Source organism: Solanum tuberosum, unplaced genomic scaffold (genome assembly GCF_000226075.1).
Source record: "Solanum tuberosum cultivar DM 1-3 516 R44 unplaced genomic scaffold, SolTub_3.0 scf00141, whole genome shotgun sequence".
Taxonomy (NCBI): domain Eukaryota; kingdom Viridiplantae; phylum Streptophyta; class Magnoliopsida; order Solanales; family Solanaceae; genus Solanum; species Solanum tuberosum.
Window position 1 is genome coordinate 1,387,920 of NW_006239075.1, and position 14,508 is coordinate 1,402,427.

The 14,508-nt window shown below is 34.8% G+C and overlaps 1 protein-coding gene and 1 pseudogene across 1 annotated transcript; one reads left to right on the plus strand and one right to left on the minus strand.

The window, feature by feature from the left end:
- Nucleotides 1-4,975: 4,975 nt before the first annotated feature.
- On the plus strand, nt 4,976-8,960 carry LOC102590538 (putative E3 ubiquitin-protein ligase LIN). The gene is made up of 7 exons (XM_006353008.2): nt 4,976-6,203; nt 6,305-6,443; nt 6,526-7,502; nt 7,589-7,736; nt 7,819-8,070; nt 8,155-8,464; nt 8,635-8,960. Exons 1-7 carry the CDS (start codon nt 5,146-5,148, stop codon nt 8,775-8,777), a joined length of 3,027 nt encoding a protein of 1,008 aa, XP_006353070.1. The 5' UTR covers nt 4,976-5,145; the 3' UTR covers nt 8,778-8,960.
- A 641-nt stretch (nt 8,961-9,601) lies between these two features.
- LOC102590896 (protein argonaute 2-like) lies at nt 9,602-13,814 on the minus strand (annotated as a pseudogene).
- Between the last annotated feature and the right edge of the window lie 694 nt (nt 13,815-14,508).

Sequence of the window (14,508 nt, forward strand, 5' to 3'; positions counted from 1 at the left end):
TGGTAAAAAATTTAAAAATTGAAATTAGAAATATCTTTTAAAAATAATTTTTAATATTTCTTTGGGAGGGGGTGGGGGTAGGGAGGGCGTGGGGGTAGGGTAAAAAAATTGAATTTAAAAACAAGCTTTAAAATTTTATTTTATTTTTTGGGGGGGAGGGGTGGTTTGGGGGCTGGTTTGAGGGTAGGGACAAAATAAATTGATTTTTTCAACAAAAAAGTAATTGTAATTTGAAGTTGAAAGAGAGTTTTGGAAAATGTTTTCCTTAAGTTTTGAAGGGAAGTCATTTTCCTTAAATTTTGAAGAAAATGAGTTGATTTGGAAAACATTTTCCAAAACATTTAACCCAACCAAACATGAGAAAATTGAAAAACATTTTCCTTCATACCAAACACACCCTTAGAGAAGACATGAGTCGTTAACGATGTAAGAGACAGTTCACCCATTTTTTAGCCAAGTGTATGTTTTGGTGCATGCTTTTAGATAGGCTTCGTTTTTATATAGAGTGTTCAAAAAGTATCCATTTTGGTTTCGAACTCCTTTTGGTTCATATTAATTGGGTAACTTACATAAATTTTACTAGATTAGGAGCTAATTATTTAGATACACGATAGTTTATATTATTACGTATCTTACCAGATTTTGGTGCGTCTAGATACATCCAGATCAGATATGTTCAAATACATGTATCTCAGAATACATGAGTCAAAATTAGGTGCAATTTATTCTAGATACACTGTATCCAAGTTCGCATGTATATGAGATACATAGAGAAATCTCGCCCGCCTCCCTCCTATTTTGCTCGCCACTTTCATATCTCGCTCGCGTTTCTGGTATCTCATATACATACGAATCACACCATATACATGTATATGATACTTAATGTGATTTGCATGTATATGAGATACATAGACAAATCTCGCTCACTTCCCTCCTATTCTCGCTCATCTCCCTCCCCATTTTAATGAATCTGATAGCGAAAAACATGTATCTAGGTGCATCTGACTTGAATACTGGTATGAAATTATTGAATAATGAAATAACATAGAGAAAATTAATAAATATAATAAGAACGTTTGTATAATTAGGTAGTTTTTCCTTAATTTTATCGTAAGATTCTTGCATATATACCTTTCTAAAAAAAAACATATATGCCATAGCATTAATCGTTAGAACAATTGTCGAATTGATAAAATAAAGTCTACTCTTGTCACAAAAACTAAGCCTAGGTTATTTCCTAGCTTGATAAGTCTGTTTCATGACAAGTTATTTTCCGTATAATCTAATTAAAATGACATCTTGGACTTTTCAGATATATAATACATTAATACTCACTCAACTAAACATACCCAAAGGAGTCATTTTCATCATAATTGATCTTGTTAGTAAAATATCTTCAAATAATACTCCTAGTATATATTATCTTAATCTTAAAATAATTAAAGGCTTCGAGATTAGGTTAATTGTTCCATCGATAGGTAAAACGTTTACATTACATAGACTATGTTTCTTCTATCTCCTAGTACTTATCATTTTTTATTTGGTTTATTATCTTTTCCTTTTAATTTCATGAATAAATATTTCCATCCTCTCATCCACCTACCCAAACATACTGTGCCACCCAAGCTTACAATTTAATGATACTGATATTCTTTATCTCAAAATAAGTGTCATTTTAACAAATATTACGTTCATTGAAAAAAATATCAATAAATACAATGTGTGGTTCATTAAACTAACTCTATTTAATAAATATCTCTTCAAATTTGAACACTACTAAAAAGATGAAATACAAATGATATAGTTGAAAAATCTACTCTACTAATTTTTCCCTTCAATTTCTAACGTAATACTTATTATGAGATAAGTTTTTGTTTTGCTAAAATAATATTTATTTTGGGCCGAAGGGAGTAAGTATTATTTTTACACAAAAAGTATGAATTTGATTCTTACTATTCTTTTTTCTTCCCATTCCCCCTTTCACCATGAAAAAGTTATTACTCCATCTGTCCTTAATTATTTGTCTACTTTTGAACTGACATACCTATTAAGATAAGAAAACAATTATTGACATAGTGAATTTACTATTTTACCCTTATTAATTATGAAGTGGATGAATTAGAAACTTAAGATTTTCAAGAAGTTCCGTCTTTTTCAAAGTAATTAATTGAGGGTATAATGGATAAAACAAATTTCTCCTTTCTTGATTTGTCAAAATAAACAAGTAATTAGGGACAACTAAAAAGAAAAAGTGGACAAGTAATTAGGGACAGAGAAGTATATAGTGAACATTTTGCTGAATTTTTCAATAATTGTATCTAAATTTCAACGTTCTGCAACTCAAAAAGTTATCAATCATTCAACTGCAATAGCCCCCACCCAAGTTCCAAAAAGGGAAATAATGAATTGTGGCAATTACTGGACAAAAACAGACCCAAAAATTTTAGTCTTTCTAAAATAAAAAATCATAAATAGTTGTGATTACGGGTTCAACCGAACTTTAGGAGCGGATCACTATATATAATTGTAATTATGAATTTAATAAAACTTAATAACTTTTTGATTCTAATAACTACGTAAATGAATTGTAATTCAAAATTCATAAATTAAAATTTTTGACTTCGACTCGGAATGAGGTAAGGGATTTATTAAAGCAGTCAGCATTTACAGGCAGACATTCTCTCTACCCTGGTCCCAAAGTTTACCCTTTTAAAACTAATAATTTCATGATGATGTGAGTATTTTTTTTCTTCTCTTAGTTTTACCCTTTATATTATTTTTGCAATATTATAAAAAGAAAGACTAGTTGATATATATATTTGAACTTAGAAAAGGACCCCATGGAACAATGCAGTTGATCATGTGCTCTCTCAGCTTCAAAACAAGCTGTTTTTTTTGTCTCATACTTTGAGAAACCATATCTATGCTTTTAATATTTAATGAACTTAATATATAGTTTTTTGTCCATAGCTTTCACATTTTTAACTTGTACCTCCCTTGTTTACCTTTTTTCAGATCAAGGGTGTTCATTCTTTCCATGGAAAGGAAATTTTATTACACTAAAGAAGTAGCTTATCATAAAGGTTATTATTATTATCTCTCCTTCTGAACAAAAAATACATATTTGGTGAATTGATGTATCATACTAATAGTTCTTCACAACTGGACATTTAAGGTAGAAAAGAAGTTTGATTCCACATTTGGTTCTAGGGATGACAATGGGGCGGTCCAGGGTGGGGCGGGTTGAGCTTAACCCGCAAAATTTTCAATCCGCCCCGCTTCGCATAACCCTTTTTTTCATTTTCAACCTTTCTCATCCCGCCCAGCATATATAGACCCGCTCCGCATGAATCCGTCCCACATAATTTTTTTAATATTTTTTTTTCTAGTTAATTAAGTTAGATACTAAAAATAAAATTCATAAAAATAAATTAATGTTTTCATAAGTTGTACTAATTTAATAGGATAGTAACTTAAAAAATTATTTTTTTAGAGGTCAATTAGGAAACATGGAAGTTGAATTATTTTTTAGGGAAAAGGGTTTGGAAAATACTCCAACTTTGGCCGAAATTGTTGTTACGATATCAAACTTTATGGAGGACCTTTTACCCCCTGCACTATTTAATAGTGTATTTTAAAGGTATATATGTGCCCATGTGGACACATTACTATTTAAAATGATGCAATATTGATGATGTCCACGTAGACACATATATACCTTTAAAATACACTATTAAAATAGGACATGGGGGTAAAAGGTACTATTAAATAGTCCAGGGGGTAAAATGTCATTTTCAAAGTTTGGTATCGTAACAACAATTTCGGCCAAAGTTGAAGTATTTTTCAGACCCTTTTCCCTATTTTTTATTGAACCATTTTGATTTACTATCTTGAATATTTTAGTAGCTTTAACGAAATCATCTTAATAAATAATGTTATATCATTCTTATAACATGTAAAATATTAAAATCAAACTTAAACCCATATAAAATCACATATACCCGCAACCCGCCCTGCCCCACATTAGTTTTACAAAAATCCACTTCAACCCGCCCCGCCTCACATAGCCTTAAATCCGCCTCACCCCGTATCCTCCCCGCCCGATTGCCACCCCTATTTGGTTTGATATCATTATGAGTGATTGAGGCTCAACACGACGAGGATGTTTAGCTAAGCTTATAAGCTGATTAAAATAATTTAAAAGTGTATTATTTTTTAAAATTTATTTATACATTTGATAGACGCTTAAAATGTTTATAAGCTAAAATCAGCAAAGAAATCAAAAGTTGATCACATTCATAAGAATCTTATGATTTTTTTTCGGTTTATAAACAGTTTTAGTTCAATTAAATATTTTACTAATTATTTCTTTTATACTATTCAAATTAAACACCTAACTTTTAATAATCTCTCTTTTCTATTTCCTTCATTTATTAGTTTTATGTGTAAATACTTAAAAATCTATATTTTCTTCAATTATTTTAAAGATATTTAAGTCATTTTTTAATATAAAAAGTGTTTATCAACACCTTTTACCAAATATATACTTAAATAACATATTACTATCAGTTTTAACACTTTTATAAATAAATAAAAAATCTATCCAAATAGGCAACTGTTTATTTATAAAAATTAGTTTTATCACTTAAAATGTTTTTTAAACTTATGTATCAACTAAATATTACTTCTAACCTTCTAATTTATTTGTCGTATTTTGATTTAATACAAAATTTAAGAAGGTATAAGAGACTTTTGAATCTTGTAGTCTTAAATTAAAGATATATCACATATGCCAAAATAACATTTAATTTTGCGGTGTTAAATTAACATGTCAAGTAGAAAATTAGAGTTAAAGAGTTCTAAAAAGGAAAAGTATGACGAACAAATCGAAACGAAAGGAGTAACTAATTTGAAGGGGGGGCTAATCTTTTCTTCATTCTAATGAAGCATGTAACTGTTAGTGCCCAGTAGAAGTTAACAAAGTTATTGGAAAACCAGCCCATTGGTTCTTGTCTTCATTTCTGTGGCTTTTATCAACCACTCCTAATCTTCTTTTTCTCTCTCCCTCTCTCTGTTTATCTTGTAAAGTCAAGAAAGAATGTCACTGCACCTTTTGTTCACAATTCAATTATCTTTTTTATTCCAATGGCTTCTCTTCAAGAATTACTAGCTGATGAAGGTTTTGAAAGTACTAAAAAAACACCTGCAAGAACTCATAGAAAAGTTAAGTTCAAAGACAGAGAAGACTCGAACAATATTGCTCTGCCTATTTACATTTGCCATGACAGAAGATCATCCTTGGATTTCTCCAAGACTAAATCCCGAAGACCCTTTTCGAGTACTACTTCTTCTGTTCATTCGTCACAAAAATCGAATGTTAAGTCCACTCATACTCATGTTGAAGGAAATATTCCAAGAAGAGATGAGCCTGCTATTGATGAAATTGCTATAAGAGCAGTGATTTCTATACTTAGTGGCTTTGTAGGACAATATTCGAGGGATAAAGATTTTCGCGAAGCTATTAAGGAGAAATGTTATGCTTGTTTTGTGAGAAAGAAGAATTATTCGGATGATGGGATTTTTGCTGATATAGAATTGGCTATTGAGAGTATAGAGAGATTAGTTGATAGTATTGATGATACTAAAAGGGAAGTTAAAGTTAAGTCATTGCAATACTCTATTAGGCTATTGACAATTGTGGCATCTTTGAATTCCAATAACTCTGGAAATGCCTCAACTTGTGGAATTCCCAATTCTAATCTCTCTGCTTGTGCACAGCTCTACTTATCTATCGTCTACAAGCTCGAAAAAAATGATAGAATTGCAGCTAGGCATCTCCTTCAGGTGTTTGTTGATTCGCCATATCTTGCTCGGACACACTTGCTTCCTGAGCTTTGGGAGCATTTGTTTCTTCCTCACCTTCTTCATCTCAAGATTTGGCATACACAAGAATTGGAAGTTCTATCGAGTTTGGAATATGCTGAAAAGGAGAAGCACATGAAGGCCTTAAACAAGCTCTATAATGACCATGTTGATATTGGTACAACAAAGTTTGCTCTTTACTATAAACAATGGCTCAAGGTTGGTGCCCAAGCCCCTGCTGTTCCTTCTGTGCCTTTGCCTTCTAAAGTGGGATATTCGACTTCAAGAAGACGCTCTATGGATTCTGTCACTTCCAATTCCTCCGTCAAGAACAACTCATTGTAAGTTTGCATACAACTCATGGTTGAACTGTTTTTTTTTTTTATGTACTATGCTTCCTAGGATAGTTTTGAGCTTAAAAGTTTTTTTCGTTATCCTGAAGATATCATGCTGTTTTTGGCCCAATTACGGAGAGGAAATCCATGGATGCTGCAAGAAATGGAATTTGGGACTATGAGGAGGAAGAAAAGGAGAAGATTTCATCCATTGGAGATGACTTAAAGCAAGGCAATTACAGTCCAGTGAGTGACCTTTACAGATTACCTTTTGTTGATTCTTGATAGGGTATGATGAGAATTCTAATTATATTCTTGACTTTGACAGAAAAAAACAGTGGTTCATCGAAGATCATCGAGTCAAAGTAATAGAACTCCAAAACATGATCAATGGGATCATACTCATAAAAAATCAGACCGCTTCCCGTATTTCAGTTGTCAAAGTGAGCCTGTGGAGTGCTTGAGAGAAGGAAACAGTAAGATTGGCAGTGTTTCCATCAGAAAGGAAGAAGAAATCATTCCTTCTGTTTCAAATGATCTAAGTAGAGCTATCTTCGCGATTTGCTCCTCAGATAGCTTAAGTGAGTGTGAACTGGCCATCCGTTTGGTGGCAAAATCTTGGCTTGATTCTCATGGAGATCCTGAGACTGTAAAGAGATTGTCCACAGCACCAGTGATCGAAGGAATAATGAACGTTTTGTTTGCATCCGAAGATGATGAGATCTTGGAACTAGCCATCTCAATCTTAGCAGAACTAGTGACTAGGAAAGAGACGAATGGACAAATCATTCTGAACTCAGATTCACAGCTTGATATTTTCTTGAAACTATTGAGAAGTAGCAGCCTGTTTCTCAAGGCTGCAATTCTGCTTTACCTAGTGCAGCCAAAGGCGAAACAGATGCTATCAATTGAGTGGATTCCATTAGTACTTCGAGTTTTGGAATTTGCAGATCAGTTGCAGACGTTATTCACGGTTCAACGTAGTCCTCAAGAGGCAGCATATTACTTGCTTGATCAACTTCTTACTGGTTTTGATGAAGACAAGAATTTTGAAAATTGTAGGCAAGTCATTTCACTAGGGGGATTGAGCTTGTTGCTCAGACGAGTTGAAACAGGAAATGTCTCAGAAAAGAGTAAAGTGGCTTCTGTTATGTACTATTGTGTTCAATCTGATGGAAGCTGCAGGCATTACCTGGCCAAGAACTTGAATAAAGATTGTCTTCTTCCCCTTCTATTGCTTCAGAACCAGCACAACACTCGAGGACATGTTTTTGCATTTCTCACCGAGCTTCTCTGCATCGATAAGTAAGATATTCTTGTTAAGCTCTCTTATGCAATCTTCTTCTTTTTCTTGCATCTAAATGAACAAGTAATTTTGCATGATGTTACAGGCAAATTCAAAGAATAGAATTCTTACGCGGACTACTAAGTGGATGGGGAATGGTGAACACCTTGCACATTTTGCTACTCTATCTCCAAAGAGCTCAACAAGAAGAACGCCCCATTATCTCTGCCATATTGTTACAGCTTGATCTTTTGGTAAGTCTGTTTCCATTATAGTCTTCTCCGGTTCAAAGAATAATTCGGAAGAAATCCTCATTTAGCTGCAGTCATGCTGCAGGGAGATCCGAACGAGTGCAGTGTGTATAGAGAAGAAGTAATAGAAGAAATAATAAAAGTCCTGGACTGTCAAGTATTCAATGAAAAAGTCCAAGTACAATCAGCCAGAGCTCTACTTATACTAGGGAGCTGTTTTTCCTATGCTGGAGAGCCAGTAGTGGAGCAATGTCTGTTAAAAGAAGCAGGCTATGACGAAAATGCTGGGGATTCATATCTTGGCAAAAACTTCATCCTTAACAGTTCTACAAACCTGGTAAATTCCCCTTCTCATGACCTTTTTTTCATGTTGAACTTTAACCAAAACTCGAATTCACTTAGTCCTTCAACTAAGTTTCAGAATGAAGAGGAGGAGGCAACAAGAAATTGGCAAAGGAAAACAGCAATAGTGTTGCTTAACAGTGGAAACAAGAGGCTGTTATCTGGTCTTGTAGATTCAATAGCCAATGGAATTCCATGTTTAGGAAGAGCAAGCCTAGTTACTGTCACCTGGATGAGCAATTTTTTCTGTTTCATTGAGGACAAAGGAGTTCAGTCTTTAGTATATTCGGAGCTGATCCCCGAACTGATAAAGTTATTGAAGTACAATAATGCTATAGAGGAAAGAGTTCTTGCTTCACTTTCATTACTCAAACTGGCAAACAATTCAGGTATGGGATTTTGCAAGCTATACTTTAGCTTAGCCTTGATAAAATTGTATGCTCTACCATTAGAGAAAAGTTACCTTGTTACTTCCATAATACCTAATTAAACTTCATCACAAAAAAATAGCACATTTTGAACTTTCTTCACAGAGTTTTGGTCTATTATTTTTTTTCAGATTATTTGGCAAAATTGTCTCCATTGGATAAAGAGCTCATAAATGATTTGCATAAACTCTCAGAAGTAACATGGACAGCAAAGGAGCTTGTTTCAATTATTTCAAGCAGCTCAAGACATCATCAGCAGCTTAATGTACCTTAACAATTTGTTTTTTTTTGTTTAGTACCTTTAGTCATTCTACCTTGTACATGTCCATGAAGGCACAGGATGTCTATATATTAGCCCTTCTTGGAGATAAATTTAGTTATAAGTGAGGCTATTTCTCAACCGCGATACATCTTCTTCTTATTCATTCTTGAGTAATTCATAAATAACTTCAGTAGATTTCAAAGCGAGTATTGCCAAAGACTATGGACATAGATAATGCCTCTAATTCTTCAATATACAAAAGCAGCAATTACCATGTCTCTATAACACTTGATGCAAAACTGAAAACAACATTGTAAAGTGAGGTTTTCAAGATTATATGGGGAGAAACATTGAACTCTGTTCCTTGAGAGTATTTAGCACAGTTCAGTTTGTTTTTCTTGTTCAAAATTTTAATAAAAAGCATAGATCAGTAAGAATCGAATCCATGAAACTAAAAGTATTACTTATATTGAACTGAATTCCGATACAAAACGTATGATTGAAGGCTCAGTCAATCAAATATCAGTTTGATCTACTTAACATCCTTACAGAGAAATATCCTTCTATTTTGGCAAAAGTGGGATGAGCTGCTACTATGCTGTAAATTTTCTGCATAATACTTATGTATCCTTTGAATTATGTTCCAAATTGTTAGAAATCTCATTTAATAGTTAAATACGCATGAGTACCATAAGAACCAAAGAGTCCTCTTGCGTGTATAGCCTTTGTAATCTCCATTTTAGAATTTGAAGATACTACTGTAAAAGGTTCCCAAAAGGAAAAAAACATGCAGAAACAGAATGCAAACCACATTGAATATAGCTAGAGACAACAAGTAGCTCAAACACAAGTACATTAAACGAAATTCAACTTTTTGTCTGACAATACATATTAGAAAGCATCACACAATTTAAGTAGACATACTGGGCAGTAAATAAAACATGATCAAACGTCAAACCATTATGACAGAGAAAATAAAAGACGGGTAGCAATAAAAGAAGCATGAAATCCCATTAGATTCACGCACAAACTCCTTTGCTACGTCCGATAGAAAGGAGGCTAAAATGCATTCGGAAATGGGCATCTCCAACATATAGACAACCATCTCCTCCCCAGTGTGGGAATGGTGAAGGAGATCAAAGAGCTAACCGGTCTGTCATCAAACGAAAAACATTATGTTCTGCAAATCACGGTGCAAATCATAAAATTCTTGTGCAAATGAGTCAATTGGAGAAGATGATGACGACGAAGCTTCAGAGGATGAAGTTGTAGACCTAGAAGAGTTCATCTCCTTAAGCACCTCTTGGAACATCCGTCCCCTGTAAGCAACAAGGTCTGCATAGTAAACTGGTGGAACAAGTGAAACAGGTTTAGTGCACCGTGCAAAAGTGAAGCATGTATATAAGACGTTGTAAATCAACAGATTTGAAGCCATTCTCATCATATAGAACATGATAGTGAGTTGCCTTACTAGTACCCAACTGTCCATAGTGGCTGCAAAGATAGAAGTCAAAACCAGATGGATGAACAATTTGTGTATCCACAACAGTACCCGGAGACACATTTCCATCCATAGGAAATAGTCGTGTATGGTGTCTCTTCTGAGCCACAACAAGAGTGATTGCTGGTTGATACTTATTACTTTCGTATATAGCTTCTACCAAATCATTCAACTCTTCGTTGAGTACCATATCAAACTGACTCTCACTCACACCATCACGGAAAACAACAATTTTGTTTGGTTTAACCGAATTGAGTTCCGCATAAGTACGAACTAGGTCTTTACACATTTTCCCGAACTCTAGAATCTTTTCAGTCCTGTGTTCCTGTGGAGAAACTCTAGCGGCATATTTATTAGCAGCTGGCCAGTTGATGGTGGCAACAACAGCTGCTATGGATGGACATTTCACATTTCCTGCAGCAGGATGATTAACATCAGCTCCGATGAACATGACATTGTCATCACTTCCGAAATTAGGGAGTCTTTCCATAAGTTCCATATTGCTGCCCCCAAGTTTTGCATTAATCTTCATACAGAGGTTGGCAAGATATTGATTATGTAGCTTGTTGGCATTAGAAGACAAGCAACACTGGGTTACAATTCCAATTTTGGTCTCAGATACCCATTTAAGATACTTGTACCCATTATGCTTTGATGTCATAACACAAACTATCATTTGAAGTTTACCCTTTATTTTTTGGTCAGCTGCATCAACCACAACTTTGAGGAGATTTTCAACCTTGCTAACTGCAGAGAGCTCCTTCATGTCAGTAGAATGTACTACAGCAGGTTCTTCCATATTAATACTCAATTCTCTGCACCGATCTCTCAAGTTCAAGACAAATTTATCAACTTGTAGCTTCAACAAGTCCCTGTTTTCCTTAGAGCTAAAATCTATCAAAGCCCATCGTTGAAGCGCCTTGCCTTCCACCACAGATTTCCCAACAAGGTTCCACTGGCATGTCTTATCATTCAAATAAGGTGGAATTTGACCGCCTAGCTTCAAAACAGGGACAGGAAGAATACGACCCGAAATACGGGTCATGTGGTCATCAACACGAATCTTAAAATTACCGGGAATAGTCCTGCAATAATCAAGTGAAAAATATATCATCAATAAGTTCATGATGACAGTGAATAAATTGACGATCTAAACTCAGTAATTTATGAAATGTCTAAGCAAGGAAAGAAACCCAAAAAGAAGATTAGAAATGAAATACATAGATAATCAGAGTATAGTTTGCAACATAAGTACTGTATCAATCAATATCCACCTATACTTTATGAAATGTATATACTTACTCTATAATGAAAGAAAAGAAAACCAACCCATAGAAGATCAAAAAAGTTCAACCACATTTATTTATTGTCAGAAAGAAGAAATTCAAGAGGAAGCATCAAAATCTCAGAAGAAAACACAAAAGAAATTTAAGGAATTCACATACGTGCGCGGCCCATCTGTAGCCAGTACCGTCTCACATATTAACCCCCTTCTCTCTTCGGGTTTAGGCGAGGCTGTTTTCAAACGATCCTTAGGAAATCGTTGTCCCGCAACCAATTCACAGAATTCCACCGGGACATAGTTTTTCTTCTCACCTTTTCCAATATCTAGTGAAGGTAAATGCTTGTACAGAATTTCACAGGTATATTTATCATTGAAGTAGTCTACAAGGTAAACCTCCTCTTCGGTATCTTGAAGGCGAAATGTAAGAGCACGAGTTTCTCCTGGAACTAGCTTCTTAATAACAAACTTCTGCTTGTTAGGACGATGAGTTACTTTGACTTTCAAACCAGCCAATAAATCACTTGCAGCTGCTCTTCTATACTTGAAAATGTCTTCAATAATTCCTCCATAATATTCCTTCAAAAAGCCTATCACTGAAATTTGTTCCGGGATTACCAAGAGTTCTGAGTAATCTAAGCACAACGCAAGACCTTCAGATGTTAGCTTTAGGCTCTGCTGAAAACCTTTACGTGCAGCAACCCCGCGATTAAAAATTTTGTAAGCATTGTTAGAGTAGAAACAACGACCTACAGAAATCCTGCACCTTCTAGGATTTTCTTTCATAACCAAATCCATTCCTTGTAGTACATCACGAGGAATATTCTGGAGGTTTCGTTTCATATATCCGGTCACGTTGTCAAGTTGTAATTGAGCAACAAGCTTGAAGGTAAGCGTGTACTTGCATTCCTTAGCATCATCCCCAACAGAGCAGTTCACAGTTAAAGGCTTAGCAGGAAGATCAACAGCACTGAAAATGTTCTTATTACCGTCATATGCAGTTTTATCACAGGGAAATTCAGCAGGCTTATCCATCAACCACTTTTCTCTTATCTTACGGAGATCAAACTTTTCTGTTACCGGCTTCCCAGGCTGATTCTCATCAACCTGTTGAACATCCACATCATAATGCAAAATGATAGTCCCGTCTTTAAATTTAACAGGAAAGTGATTAGCATGCAGGCTAATCGACTTGTAAGAATTGTTTCCACCATCAGGTCGTCCCATAGGTTCACGTTTTTTTGAATCCTTCAGATTGATTTTCCCCAGAAGAACTGAAGCATCTGCCCACAAAAATAGTACAGTGCATTTTAAGAATGTTGACATGCATAAAACTAGTGAGCTAATAAAAAAAAAAGAAAATACAGGTCTGCTTCATAAGAAGAACTTGCAGATGAAAATTACTCATTTATTTTAAACCAAAAACAAAACAAATATAGATCATAATATACAGAAACCTATGAATTTAAATTCCAGTTCAACGCTAAATAAAACAATACTTTACAGCTTCAGATATAGATATAACAGCTATCAATTATCATGAATATCAAAACTTCTAACTCATAGAAAATTGCCTAGTTTTTGCATGTTATAAACAAGTACGTTGCAAGATGCTGTTAACTTAACAATATAAAGAAAATAGACTATACTAAGAAAAACATCATAACAAGGTATGAGTTAATACCAGAAGATCGAAGAGGAGGACGATCCACACCTTCCTGCTGCTGGTTTCCACCACCATGTTGCTGCCCAACGCCGCCGCCTCTTCCCTGTTGCAGTTGTGGCCGTGCCCAAACAGTGCTTGTAACGCCTCTACCCTGTTGCTGTTGTGGCCGTGGTGAAGCAGTACCAACACCTCTTCTGAGTCTATCGGCCCAACTAATAACAGTAGCTTCCGGAGTCTGACTAACCGGCTGATTTTCCGGAGCCCCAGTCTCAGTAAACTGATGCTGACCCGATGGCCTCGGCTGGTTAGATGAAGATGAACTCATCTGAAACCCATCCCTTCCACTACGTCCACGGCCTTGTTCCTGTTCGTGCTGACCACGAGCACGGACTTGTTCATGTTCGTAGTAAGCACGAGCACGGTCTTGTCTCGGTTCGTTGTAACCACGAGCACGGCCTTGTCTCGGTTCGTTGTAACCACGAACACGACCACGATCACGACCACGGTTACCTCCACCACGTCCGTTGTAGCTTCCACGGTCCATTTGCTGCTAACTTGAGTATTATTTTTAGCTAAGAGAGAAAGAAAACTAGCAACTGTAAATTCTTCTAAAGTTTTTGTGTTGAGAATGATGAAGTTGAGCTAAAATAAATCGACTCAAGGCTGAGTATATAGAGTAGACGCTAAATGACGAAAAAAGGACGATTCCACGAAAAGTGAGTGGATAAATTCATGCATGCAATTGACCTTTTAGTCCCTATAAGGTTTTGTTTGTTAAATAAACGACAAAATAGTAGAACAAATTATTCGGTGTCTTATCTTCCAATCTTTTGGGGTTGAGGGTAGTTTTGGTATTTAATCAATTGGATGAAGTAGTGGACAAGGAAAAACTGGTTATTGGTGAAGAAATACAACGACTACGTACTCGACTTGTCAGTGACACTGTTAAATGCTGCAACGCAAATATAATTACCCATTCCATTGTTAAATTATAAAAAATCTCACTTTGAATATTTTTTTCTGATTTTACTTTTACTTATTAACTTTTATTTATCTAATTCTATCATATATACTCTAAATTTTAATGATACTTCTACTTCGTATTTTTCTTTTTTCGGGTAAGTTTATTATTCATGTGTGACATTATATAATTTTAAAAAATGATACGACTTATTTAAATATTGTATTTATTGAGACGATACAATATGATATAATACAATATATAACGAGCATTCAAACAGAGTATTAGATTAAATAAATTAAATACTTTGTTTGAATACATCGGATAATTTTT

Coding starts and splice junctions, on each gene's coding strand:
- LOC102590538 (XM_006353008.2), top strand. CDS start 5,146: ATGGCTTCTCTTCAAGAATTACTAGCTGATGAAGGTTTTGAAAGTACT. Junction 7,503..7,588: donor GAGCTTCTCTGCATCGATAA/GTAAGATATTCT, acceptor ATGATGTTACAG/GCAAATTCAAAGAATAGAAT. Junction 8,071..8,154: donor TTAACAGTTCTACAAACCTG/GTAAATTCCCCT, acceptor ACTAAGTTTCAG/AATGAAGAGGAGGAGGCAAC.